Source organism: Protopterus annectens, chromosome 3.part1 (genome assembly GCF_019279795.1).
Source record: "Protopterus annectens isolate FY-2018-M chromosome 3.part1, PAN1.0, whole genome shotgun sequence".
In the NCBI taxonomy this organism is placed as follows: domain Eukaryota; kingdom Metazoa; phylum Chordata; order Ceratodontiformes; family Protopteridae; genus Protopterus; species Protopterus annectens.
Genome location: NC_056732.1, coordinates 713,972,224 through 713,984,816, shown reverse-complemented (window position 1 = coordinate 713,984,816; position 12,593 = coordinate 713,972,224). Strand labels below are relative to the sequence as shown.

The window sequence follows — 12,593 nt, the reverse complement described above, 5'->3', positions numbered from 1 at the left end:
AATCTATTACTAACACATCTATGTGGCTATTCCCATGCCACAGAGGGAGCGGCTAGAGCCAGCGGAGCAGGCATCGCTCTGCGGCGCCATGCCTGGCTCCGCCTTTGTGATTTTGCAGAACCCTTCAAGGCATCCCTCGCTAACGCGCCTTTTGACTGTTCTACGCTCTTTGGCAAGACCGTCTGCGACATGCTCGTCCAAAGTGAGAAGGCCGGGAAGATGCGGTCTGCCATCGGGATCCGCTTCTCTAATCCCCAACGGTCCTTCTCGAGGAACCAGGGGGGACAAAAGATGATGTGGTTCTGGAAATCACAGCAGTCCTGTCCCGCTTCGGATTCCTCGTCCTTCAGAGGCAGAGGAGGACAAGGTGGATGCCGGCCCAGAGGCATAGGGGGGCTGAGGAATCTCGGGTCACGAGAATCCTTCTCGGAGAGACCCGCGCAACAGCCCTGAGGGTTTACCCGGCTGTCCCTCTCTGGAGGCAGTTGGGGGGCATCTGTCGGAGCACCTCCAAACTTGGGAGTCTATTACTACGGGACCGGTGGGTGCTCCGAATTATATCCAGAGATTATTCCATTCCTTTTCTAAGTCTTTTCCCCTCCTGTGAAACGTCTCCCCGATTTCCTACCCGATCAAAGGGAAGACGGCAGCTTCGGAAATTTCGAAGCTATTAGAAAAGAGCCATCCAACACGTCCCCCCAGGCCAGTCTGGATTGGGAAATTACTCCAGGTTCTTTTTGGTGCCAAAGAAGACGGGGAACTGAGGCCTATACTAGACCTCTCATCTCTAAACCTGTTCATCCCCAAAGAGAAATTCCGGATGGTCACTCTGTAATCTATTCTCCCCTTCCTACGGGAGAACGACTGGATGTGCTCCATAGACCTCAAGGATGCGTACTACCACATTCTGATGGACAGACGATCCAGGAGGTTACTCTGTTTTCGGCTGGGAGCCAGTCACTTTCAGTTCAAGGCTCTTCCATTCGGCCTCACCTCAGCCCCCAGGGTGTTCACCAAGGTCATGGAAGTGGTCGCAGCCCACCTGAGACTTCAGGGCATTCAAGTCTTTCTGTATCGGGACGACTGGCTCCTCACCGCCTCCACCAGGCATAAGCTCTGCTTGGCCAGGGATTATACCCCGGCTTTCACTCAGCGTCTAGGTATTACTGTAAACCTTCAAAAATCATTCCTTCATCCTGTGCAGGTTCTGGAATTTATAGGGGCCAAGATAGATACACGCCATTCCAAGGCCTTTCTAACAGACAGGTTGCGCAGTTTGTCTCTTCATGTTTTGGAATTCTCCAGTCCCAGCCCCACCTGCGGAATTGGTCCTGAGAGCTTTGGGCTCCATGGCGGCGGCCATAGGTCTGTCGCCCTTTGCGCGGCTGCGCATGAGAATCCTTCAATGGACTCTTCAGGTCCAATGGCCACTTTTGCTGCACCCCTTGAACATACCCCGATTCCCTTGAGCAGGGTTTGCAAGGACTCCCTTCTCTGGTGGCTACACTCTCAGGAGCTGCGAGAGGGGAGACAGTTCGTCATGCCTCAGCCCCAAGCCACGTTGACCACGGACGTTTCTCGCCTCGAGTTGATGGGGGGGGGGGGGCATGTTGTGGGAAGAACCGTCCAAGGCATGTGGGCTTCCTCAGAGACTGTTCTGCATATCAGTGTCCTGGAGATGAGGGCGGTGCTTTTGGCGTTGCAAGCCCTACAAGACCACCTTCCTCCGGGAACTATTGCAATTCAGTCAGGCAGCATGGCTGTAGTCTGGTAAATCAACAAACAGGGAGGAACCAGATCTTATCCCCTTTGCCAAGAGGTCATGAGAGTTTGGGAATGGGCGATCTCCACCAGCCGCTTTCTGGTAGCAATGCACATTCCGGGCCAGACCAACATCCTAGCAGACAAGCTAAGTCGCTTGATCCTCACACCGTACGAGTGGTCTCTAAACCCGTTAGTAGCGAAACAGATCTTCCTGAAATGGGGTCTACCTTACTGCGATCTTTTTGTTTCTCCATCAAACACGAAGTGCAGCGATTATTCCGCTCTAATTCCCCCAGTAGGGGAGAGCCCCTGAGACACTCTGGTTCATGCTTGGCCCCCCGGTCTCCTTTATGCTTATCCCCCACTTCCGCTCATGAAGTTCCTGCAGAAAGCTCATCAGTTGGGGAGCAAGATAATCCTCATAGCCCCATTCTGGCCTCGCCATTTCTGGTTCCCTTACCTGCGGTCTCAGTGTAGTTCCTCCTTGGATCTTGGATCCCATTCCAGATCTAATTTCTCATCCTGCGGGATTACAACCCTCAAACCTGGGCGACCAAGCTCACAGCTTGGTTGATCCAGTTCCGCTGATAGCAAGGACTCACGGTATCTCGTCACCAGTGAAAGCCATTCTGGTAGCAGCACACACACCTTCTACCAGAAAAATCTATGGTAGTAAATGGAAACATTTTTCCATTTGGGCCAAAGACAGAGGCTTGGACCCTTTTACTGTCCCTATCCCGACGATTCTTTAATTTCTGCCCCATATCTTTTATCAGGGAGCCCAGTGCATCTACGGTTAAAGTACAGTTGGCAGCCATCTCTCATTTTCATGTGGGGGATGATGTAGGATCACCGGCTTCCACCAGGATTTGCAAAACCTTTTTAAAAGGCGCTTTTCTGTTAAAACCATCAGTTAAGTCTGCGGTCCCACCATGGGACTTAACACTGGTCCTACAGGCTTTGACGGGCCCTCCTTTTGAGCCGGCCACGTCTGCTCAGTTGAAATTTGTATCTTGGAAAACAGCCTTCCTGGTTGCAGTTACTTCGGCCAGGAGAGTGTCTGAGCTTCACGCCCTCTGTATGAAACCCCCTTATCTAATATTTCATAAGGACAGAGTTTCTCTCAGGACTAACCTTCCTTCCTCCCTAAAGTAGCCTCTGAGTCGAATATTAATCAGTCTATTAATCTGCCAGTGTTTTTTCCCAATTTCCAGAACAAAGGGAAATGTACACTACACAAATTGGATGTGCGTAGACAACTGCGTTTTTATTTGCACAGGACAGCGACTAACCGTAAATCTGACCAATTGTTTGTGTCCTTTGCCAAGTTGTCTTTGGGTAAGCATATTACCGAAGTGACATTAGCCAACTGAATTTCACAATGCATCATTCAAGCCTATTTAGCTTTGAGCAAACCCAGTACCTTTGGGAATCCATGCTCATTCAACCCGATCCATAGCTACCTCTGCAGCGTTCTGGTGTAGAGTCTCTCTAGACAACATATGTTCAGCAGCTACTTGGTCCTCTCATACATTTATTTCCCATTATAAATTGGATATGATTTCCAGGAGTAGGGCTTCCTTTGGCTCTGCGGTGCTCCGGAATATTCTTCCTTAAGGGCCGCCCAAGGTTTCTAGGTAGCTGGGGACTCTGTCCCACAGGTTGCAGACCAAATGAAGTTAACCACTTCAGTTAAAGAAGTTATGTACTCACCCTAATGTTCCATCTGAGTGGGTAACTTAATTTGTTTGCAACCGACCCCCCCCCCTCCATTCCCCCTAACCAGTTTCGTGCTTCTTGACCAAGGAGAGGATTGTCCATTCTGTTAGGCAGTAGGTTACTGGCCTCTTTCGAGGGTCTTGTGGAGTCTCTATAGGCAAACTCAATCTGAGGATGGGGGATGTGTAGCGGGGGATCATGGGTAGGGGAGGAGCTAGGAGCTCGGATCTTTAGCTAGGTAAAGCTGCCGGCTCGGATCCGAGGATGGATCAGATGTCCCACAGGTTGCAGACCAAATGAAGTTACCCACTCAGATGGAACGTTATGGTGAGTACATAACTTTTTTTCAGAAAGACAGAGCAATTGCTAGTGGCATATGCTGCAGCATCACAAGGAAAGGCCATCTCCAAGCAGACTATTTCAAAGTGGATAGGTCACTGCATTCGTTTCTGCTACTCTCAGCATGGCAAGCCAGTGCCTAAGGGCATTAGGCCACACTCAACCAGAGCTGCCTCCACTTCTGCAGCCATTCTCAGGGGAGTACCAACCAAAGACATTTTAGAGGCTGTTACTTGAGTTCAGTGCACACCTTTACAAAGCATTACATTCTGCCACTTTACTCTAAATCCAGAGCAGGCTTTGCCACTGCAGTTCTGCTGGGCTTCATAGCTGCTCCTAATGTTGTTTAGCTCCAGCCCCCCAACCCCATAGCTTTGGGATTCTAGCCAAATGTAATGACTGCAACAGTGAAACACGAAGAACATAGTACAGTAGTGTACACTTGCCATAAATGTAGATGTTAGTGTATTCACTGTTGCAGTCTAGGTTACCCACCCACCATCCCCCTTATTTCTGCTGGAACTTATTTTTACTTCTCTGATCTATACAACCTATGTGGTGTATTTGCTTGTAAATGAACATAGTTTATTTTGGTGCATGTATATTATATATATATATATATTTCTAGCATACCCTTTTGGGGGCACCTGACATCTGGGGCAAGAAAAACTGAAGAAAATTGCGTCGGTTGCATCTTTTATACCCTTGACTACCTGACGTCAGGGAAGGGGCGACAGCAACCGACCCAGGACCCAAGACTTTGGAATTCAGGCCGACTGAGGGAAACCTGCCAACAGGATTACCCAGATGTAATGACTGCAACAGTGAATACACTCTAACATCTACATTTATGGTAAGTGTACACAGCTGTACTTTTCAGCCCATTACGGTTCAGATGTACCCCTCTTTTCTCATCTTTTCATTAAACAATTCCTCAGAGGGGCTTCTAATATCTGACCTCCCAGAAGGCCTCCCATGCCATCCTGGGACCTGACTTTAGGTTTAGAAAAACTAACCTTGGCCCCTTTCGAACCTGCTGCTTAAACAGAATTGAAATTCCTCTCTTGGAATACGGTCTTCCTACTAGCTATCACCTCAGCCAAAAGGGTTTTAGGACTTCAGGCTCTCAAGGCTGTCGAGCCCTTCATTTTCCATGCAGACAGGGTCTCCCAGAGGACTAGCTCCTTTTTTATGCCCTAAGTGGTATCGTATGTGACCCTCTACCAGGCCATACACCTACCTTCCCCAACCCTCAAAACAAGGGGGAAAATTCTGCACTCACTAAATGTCCACAGACAACTCCTATCATCTAGACCATACTAAACCCTTCAGAAACAGACCAACTGCTTGTCAGCTTTGCCCCAGAGGCAGAGGGGGGAAGCCCATTTCCAAGCAAACCATTTCAAAATGGATGTTGCACTGTATCCATTTCTGCTAACAGACTTCATGGGAACCCCCCCAATCTATTTGTATCCATTCCACTAGGGCAGCCTCCACTTCCACACCCTTCCTCAGAGGAGCCCCCGCCAGGGGCATCTTGGAAGCTGCCACCTGGACCTCTGTCTATACCTTTTACAAAGCATCTCTTTTTTCTAAGTCTAGGGCAGGGTTTGCCTCTGCAGTTCTGCAGGGCTTTCTCACCCATGCCTAGGAGTCTAACCTATCTTTCCACCCCTCTCATCTTTGGGAATCCTCCCACAGGTGGTGACTGCAACAGTGAAACACTAAGAACGTAGTACAGTTGTGTACACTTGCCATAAATGTAGATGTTGGTGTATTCACTGTTGCAGTTCTGGTTTCCCTCCCTCCTTCCCCCTTATATTCTTTTCCCCTAGGGGGATATATGCTTCCCACGGTGGCTTTTAGCCACTAGGGCCACTTTACCTTAATCCCTTGTGCTTCTGACGGGTTAGGGCAAGAAAAACTTATGTAATGACATCTGCTGCCTTGCTTTATAGCATTGATGACCTGACGTCATACTACAGGCGACTGCAGTCGATGCACAAAAACATTGACTCTCTGGTGTTTGGACCAGCCGAGGGCTACCACAGCAGGGAATAACCCACATGTGATGACTGCAACAGTGAATGCACTCCAACATCTACATTTATAGTAAGCGTATGCAACTGTACTTTGTGGAACATCCTTCCTTAGTTCCTTCCTTGGAACTTGTGGCTGGGGCCTGTCCTGCAGGTTGATGCCAGACTGAGCAAACACCATCAGATGGTAAAGTTATGTATTTACCATAACAATAGATATATGTTGTCTGTCTCCATCTGATTCAAGCCCACCCCCACCTGCCCTTATCCTTACTGTCATGGCAAGTGGGTTCCTATTAGAACACCGAATGCTTGAAATGTCGAGTGTCATATGTTCGACACCGTATGATCGCCATTTCAAGTGTTCAAAGGTTAAACGTAATGGTGCCGTTCGGTACGGAATGGGAGAATTTCCTTGTTTTGCACTGAAGTGCGGTCTCAGAGTTGGTGTGTTTAAGTATTGTGGGTAGGGGGGACACAGAGGGCTTGCCCCCTTCTCGCACCGTTAAGGTAAAAATGTATAGCACAATCCCAGCAAAACCTCCAAAGGTCCTCACCACTAAAAACCAACAGCAGGAGCAACGTAGAACAACACAAGGATGAGGACCACCACGATTATGCAGCAAAACACAGTTCTTCTTTATTGAATATAAAACAGAAGAGATGAGCGCTTTCACGTACTAGGTTGTACGCTTCTTCAGATCTAAATAACTAATACTAAGAAAGTGCTTATGTAGTGCATTTAATTGCTATATAATTATATCTATTAGTTAATTAATCAATTTGCATAGTAATCATTAGCTAACATAAAAAACCTGTTACTTTAGATAGTAGCAATCATTTGAGCATAAAACATTTGCTGTCTCTTTAGAAAAACATTATAGGTATCTGTCTAAAAACACTCTAAAACATGTAGAAACAAAACACACTGATAACATTTAAAATGTACATGTAAAGCACCTGTATAAAAACACTAACAATTTTACGGAATCATAGTAATAATAAATCATATTATGTACATATAAACGTCGGTAACAAGCTGACGTATTGTATATATAGCTATATAGCGTTATCGTCAGCACAGAAAGCTAGGTTACTATGGAAAATAGCAGTAGTGACCAACCATATGACTGATTGGGTGTATAGAAAAATGTGAAATCTATAAAATATATATAATACCTCAATGAAGAAAACTTTTCTTCATTGAGGTATTATATATATTTTATAGATTTCACATTTTTCTATACACCCAATCAGTCATATGGTTGGTCACTGCTATTTTCCATAGTAACCTAGCTTTCTGTGCTGACGATAACGCTGTATATACAATACGTCAGCTTTTTACCGACGTTTATATGTACATAATATGATTTATTATTACTATGATTCCGTAAAATTGTTATTGTGTTTTTATACAGGTGCTTTACATGTACATTTTAAATGTTATCAGTGTGTTTTGTTTCTACATGTTTTAGAGTGTTTTTAGATAGATACCTATAATGTTTTTCTTCAGAGACAGCAAATGTTTTATGCTCAAATGATTGCTACTATCTAAAGTAACAGGTTTTTTATGTTAGCTAATGATTACTATGCAAATTGATTAATTAACTAATAGATATAATTATATAGCAATTAAATGCACTATATAAGCACTTTCTTAGTTATAGTTATTTAGATCTGAAGAAGCGTACAACCGTTAAGGTAAGTTTTTTTTCTTTTTTTAAATTGTATTTTCTATCTTTCAAACTACGACTGTATGTTGAACATATGGGATTCAAAGTTTTGAAAGTTTGAATATATATTATAGACCCATGGCAAGTCTTCCCTTCTGAGATGACTGGACATTGGAAGTAAGTCTGTTCCTTATCTCTAGAGTCCTGAGTTGTACTTGGTTTATCTCGTTACCTCAGAGTGACGTCTCCAGGTGCATCTGCAGTTAACTCCTACTGGCACCTCTAGGTGTCAAATATTGCTTGTTCATAGTTGTAGCAATAATTCCAAAACCATGCTATAGACTGTTTTTAAAATTCTTCTTAAAGCTTACATAATGGCAAACTCAACTGCATTAATACTTGACCTCTGTCTAGTGCAGGTTAAGAGATTAACTGTTTTTGATATTAATTTGTGTAGGTATTTAGAAAAATGTGAATTTTCTCAACCACAAAACAGACAAGAACTCCTTAGTCTCTTATGAATGCTGTCGGCTATGTGAATAAAATGATGCTGACCGTATAAGTGTAACTTGAGTGGTTGCTGAGATTATAAGTTTCCAAAATATTGTAAATGTAATAGTGTGTTAACTGTGAGTTATAAAATTCAATTTAAGACCTAGAACCTAAAGAATGCCACCACTAGAAAAATTACTGCTGAAGGGTTTGCCATTTATTATACTTTCATAATCCCTATGGTTCCAGAGATTAACCTTTATTTGAACTGAGAGGACATTTGTTTGTCTGAAGGCTTAGGCTCTGTGCATTGGAAGTTACAGTGCAAATTTCATGAGATCCGTTAGAGTGAATGAGTTGAGAATCTTCATTAGTATATATTTACAGATGTACGAGTGTTTGGAAGTTAATGTCTTGGGGCAAACTGAGGATTACAATGAGTGGGACTTATGGGTAAGAGGCGAAGCCAAGAGGGCTAGAGACTTTGGAATTGGCAGATATAGGATCTAAACACCCACAGGTTGAACCAGGAGGCAGCGGACATCACAGATCTATAGTTATGATAAGTATACAACTTTTGCTTTCTTGCAACCTATTACTGTCCCTGACAAGTCTTCAAAATGGTGCAAGAGATAGAGCTGTGGGGTTCATACCATCCACTTCAGTTGGTTCTGAATGCCAAACTCCTCGACTTTACTGATATCAAAATTGTTTTGGGCCCACCATTGCTGTTCTTTAAATCCTCCTTGAATTTTAAGAAAACGGTTTTGGGAGATTTAGATTAATTCAGGAGTCCCCATCATGCCCTAAACAGATGCTTCAAATTTTGTATGATGGGCTGTTAAAATGGCATCAAAGTTCTGGGAATCTAGTCCAAATGGGGGAGTAAATGCATAACTCTGAAAGCCCTGATCATTGCCCTTCAGACTCTCCTCCTCCGGATCTTCAAATTTTAACAGATAATACCACCATCCTTTTGTGCATCAGCAAGCTGGAAAAAATGCAAGTTTTTGCAGTCTTTGCAGGTTTAGGATTTTGAAATTCATCCCCCCTTTTCTCCAAGCTGTTTACACCTCATCATAGCAAAACACGGCGGCAGACTACTTGAGCAGATCCAAGGCAGTCCTCACGAATGGATGCTGAACAGGTCTTCCATCAGTGGTGAACTCCACAGGTTCTTTTTGCCTCTACTGTAAACTGTTCCAGATGTTTTGCATTAGCACACCATGCACTGAAGCTTGGAAAAATGGATACCTCCTTCCATGGAAAGGGGAATTCCTGTACATTTCCCTCCCTTTCCACTCATCCCAGTGGCTCTTCTGAAGATTTAGAGAGACTATACAAGTGCGTTGCTCCCTTTTTGCCCAGACAGCATTGGTTCTCCCTTTTACACCTAGTCAAGGGCAGTCCCCACAAGTTGTACGACATGGTACTTTTTTTCTCTAAGCAAAGGGGCTCTGTCATTCATCCAAACTTAACATTGAACCTCAATTTGGATGATAGGCTTCTAATTCCTTTAGGCAGTTTCACTATGCTCCAGTTGGAGTACCTACTGTGTGGAGTCTGCATGTCCTCCTCGTGGCCGAGTGGCGTTCGAAAGACATGCGTGAATGGGCATGCCTTTGTTGAAGGTTGGGTGTCAAGCTGGCACCTCGGCACCATAAAAATCTACTGCCAGTCATTAGCAGACCCGGAGTTCTGCTGTTGTGACCCCTAACTGGAAAAGCCGAAAGAAAAAATATTTTCACTATGCTACAGAAAGTAAAGGAGGCTGGAAAATTGTATGTTTCTAAATGGAAAGATTCTCTTTGTAGTGCCACAACAGAGGGCAGGACCCACATTAAGTAAAATACCTTATATGAGCTACTCAACGCAGGTCCTACAGTAACCCTTGTCGAGCAGTATTTGTCAGGCATTTCAGCTTTTATCCTATTGAGCCTCTTCACTTTGAAGTCAGTTTGTGGGCTGCCTCCACATCAGACCCCTCCAGGAAATCTGTTCCTTCTCCTTGAGATTGGAGGTATGTTAAGTTAACCCTATCACCTTTTGAACCAGCTGCTTTTGCGTCTTGAAAATTAACTTTGAAATTTTTCATTGGCTTTAAAAGGGTTTCAGAGTTTACCAGCTGTCGTGTATTTTTAGGACAGGGTTTGACTCATAACTAATCATTCCTTAATGCCAAATATTTGCAATTTAACGGTCTCTGAATCTGTTCATCTTGTTTTGCTGCCTAATCTTCAGACTGAGTGGGGAATTTTATCTGAAGGTAATGCAGCGGTAACTGTTACTGTACACCAGAAGAGTGAAGGTAGATGAGATTTACATCCAGGTTCAAGGGAGTTGTATACTAGTCATCCTGAACAGGAAGGATTGGGGTGGGTGGATCAGTGACATGGATTGGGCAAGCACAGGTGCAGTAGTACTTACACAGGGTTGGGGACACATGAAGTTGTGGTTCATATAAGGGGTAGTATTTGGAAAGTATGCAAGAAGTATACAAGAAGGAGGCCTTAAGAGGGGGAATAGAGAAGGCAAACAGAGAAGGCAAACAGTTAAGGCAGATTGGGTATGCTTTTGTTGCCTTTTGCAGTTAAAGGAAGTGCAAATGTAATCCTGTTACTTTAGCTACAGCATTGACTTGTACCGTCAAAGGCTGGCTCCTCATCTGCAGTGTTAGCTTTGGCTTTCCAGGAATAATCCCCACCTGCCATCAGTAACTTTTGATACTGCATCTGAGTTGTCTTCTAACAGGATCTTCCCTCTTTCTAGTGGGTAAGACTCTGAGGTGTGTTTTTTGCTTTTTCTTTTCTTTGCTTGTTTTCTGCTAGTCTTTGCCCAAGTAAGCTGTTTAGATTTGTCATTGTAGTATATTGAACTGGTCTTTGATTTGTTGTAGGGTTTAGAAGAATCATTTCTTGATGTATTACTACCATTTTCACATTTATTGTGTAATCAGTAAATGTTGAGCTGCTTGTATAAAGATAGTGTGTATTTGGGTTGATAGCTGAAGATGGTATGTTTATACTGAAGGAAGGTTCCCTGTGTTAATCTAAAGTTGCTGGATGTTGCAACAAGAAGTGGTATTTCAAGATCTGATGGTGCAAAAGTATATTTTTAAATGGTTCTTATTGATGTCTGCTTGATGTCTGTTGAAAAGTGCATTAGTTTTGCTGTGGACTCTTCTGCAGTTTGCTGTGTGCATGTCAAGTGTCCTAAATTAAAATGACCATGTGAGGGCTGTATGAGGGCTAGCACACTATCCTGAAGGCTATGATCTCCAAAACAAAAAGGAACGTAGCTAATGCTGCTAGATGTAATAATAGCTTCCTTCTCTTACCTATAATTATGCTAGCTTTGAAGGCTCTTGAGGTCAGAGGGCTATGAGTTTAAGATCCTGAACTACAAGTTAAACACCACTGTTACAATGACTTTTTGTTGTCTCATGTTTTTTATTGTAGTGATATTGATGTGGCTCAGCAGTTTAGTCTCAATCAGAGCAGAGTGGAAGAAATCACAATGAGAGAAGAAGTTGGAAATCTCAACCTTCTTCAAGATAATGATTTTGGTAAGTTTTTTCGTCTCCATGCACACTAATGTACAGTTGTGATTGTCTGGTATAGGAGGTTTGATAGCTAGTAGATTAGTTTTTTAACGAGTTTGATAAAGTAAAAGGTAATTGGTATGCTCTTTTCCCTTACAATTTACTAATGCTCCCAGTTTTTCCCATGCACACCACCATCCGGTAGCAGTTCTTTTGTCTTTGGCAATCCCCTTTAGATGAATTTTTTTAGTGTGTTCCATCTGTTCTGTCTTTCAAGCAGTAGTACAGTTTGCTTACCAGCACCTTGCCTTCCCTTAGTGTAAACATTTTCAGTATTACAGCTGCAAATGTCCTCATCAGCTATATTTCCTGTTGAGTTCATTCATCTTTAGATTCTTAAATACTTTCAGATGGTTTTACTGCAGAGAGCTTTACTTTATATAAAAAGTGGTGGGATAGGGAATGTAGTGCTTAATTTTGTTTCATTTTTCTTTGGGCATAATCTCAAGGTCAAGCTGCATTTCTTGTACTGTTTCAATGAAGGATCCTCCTTGTGGTTTTGAGTATTTCTTCTGCATCAGTCTGAATTTGGCGATCTCTAAAGTTACACAGTGGTGTCTAGGCAACTGTATTATGACATAAACTGAATGCTGTGTAAGTATGTTCATACACTGAGCTTGCAAGCCCCCCCCCCCCCCCACACACACACACAAACTCGCCATATGTTGGAATTTCTTATTAAACTCAGGTTTGCTTGCCCAGGTAACACTGAAGTCTTTTACTGATAACTACAAAAGACTTGCACTGGGATTCCCTTTTCTGTGTTGAAGAGCCTAAGATTGAGATGCCAAGTTCAACCCAGCTAAATGTTGAGAGATTTTTTTGGCTTGTGTGTCTAAGAAAAAGGCACTAGTTGCCCATCTTTGCACAGAAAATGTCAGATGTGTCCCCCTTAAGGCCCAGGCTTAGTCAGAACATTGCCACAAGGACAGACTCTGGAAGATCTTGTCTGATAGACAATTGCCT

At 43.6% G+C, this 12,593-nt stretch overlaps 1 protein-coding gene across 1 annotated transcript in view; it reads left to right on the top strand.

The window, feature by feature from the left end:
• Positions 1-12,593, top strand: part of RAD21 (RAD21 cohesin complex component) — a 2,133,215-nt gene that overhangs the window by 762,813 nt on the left and 1,357,809 nt on the right. The window contains exon 6 of the mRNA XM_044067070.1: positions 11,485-11,591. Within this exon, the coding sequence (XP_043923005.1) occupies positions 11,485-11,591 (107 nt within the window). The remainder of the gene's footprint in view (positions 1-11,484; positions 11,592-12,593) is intronic.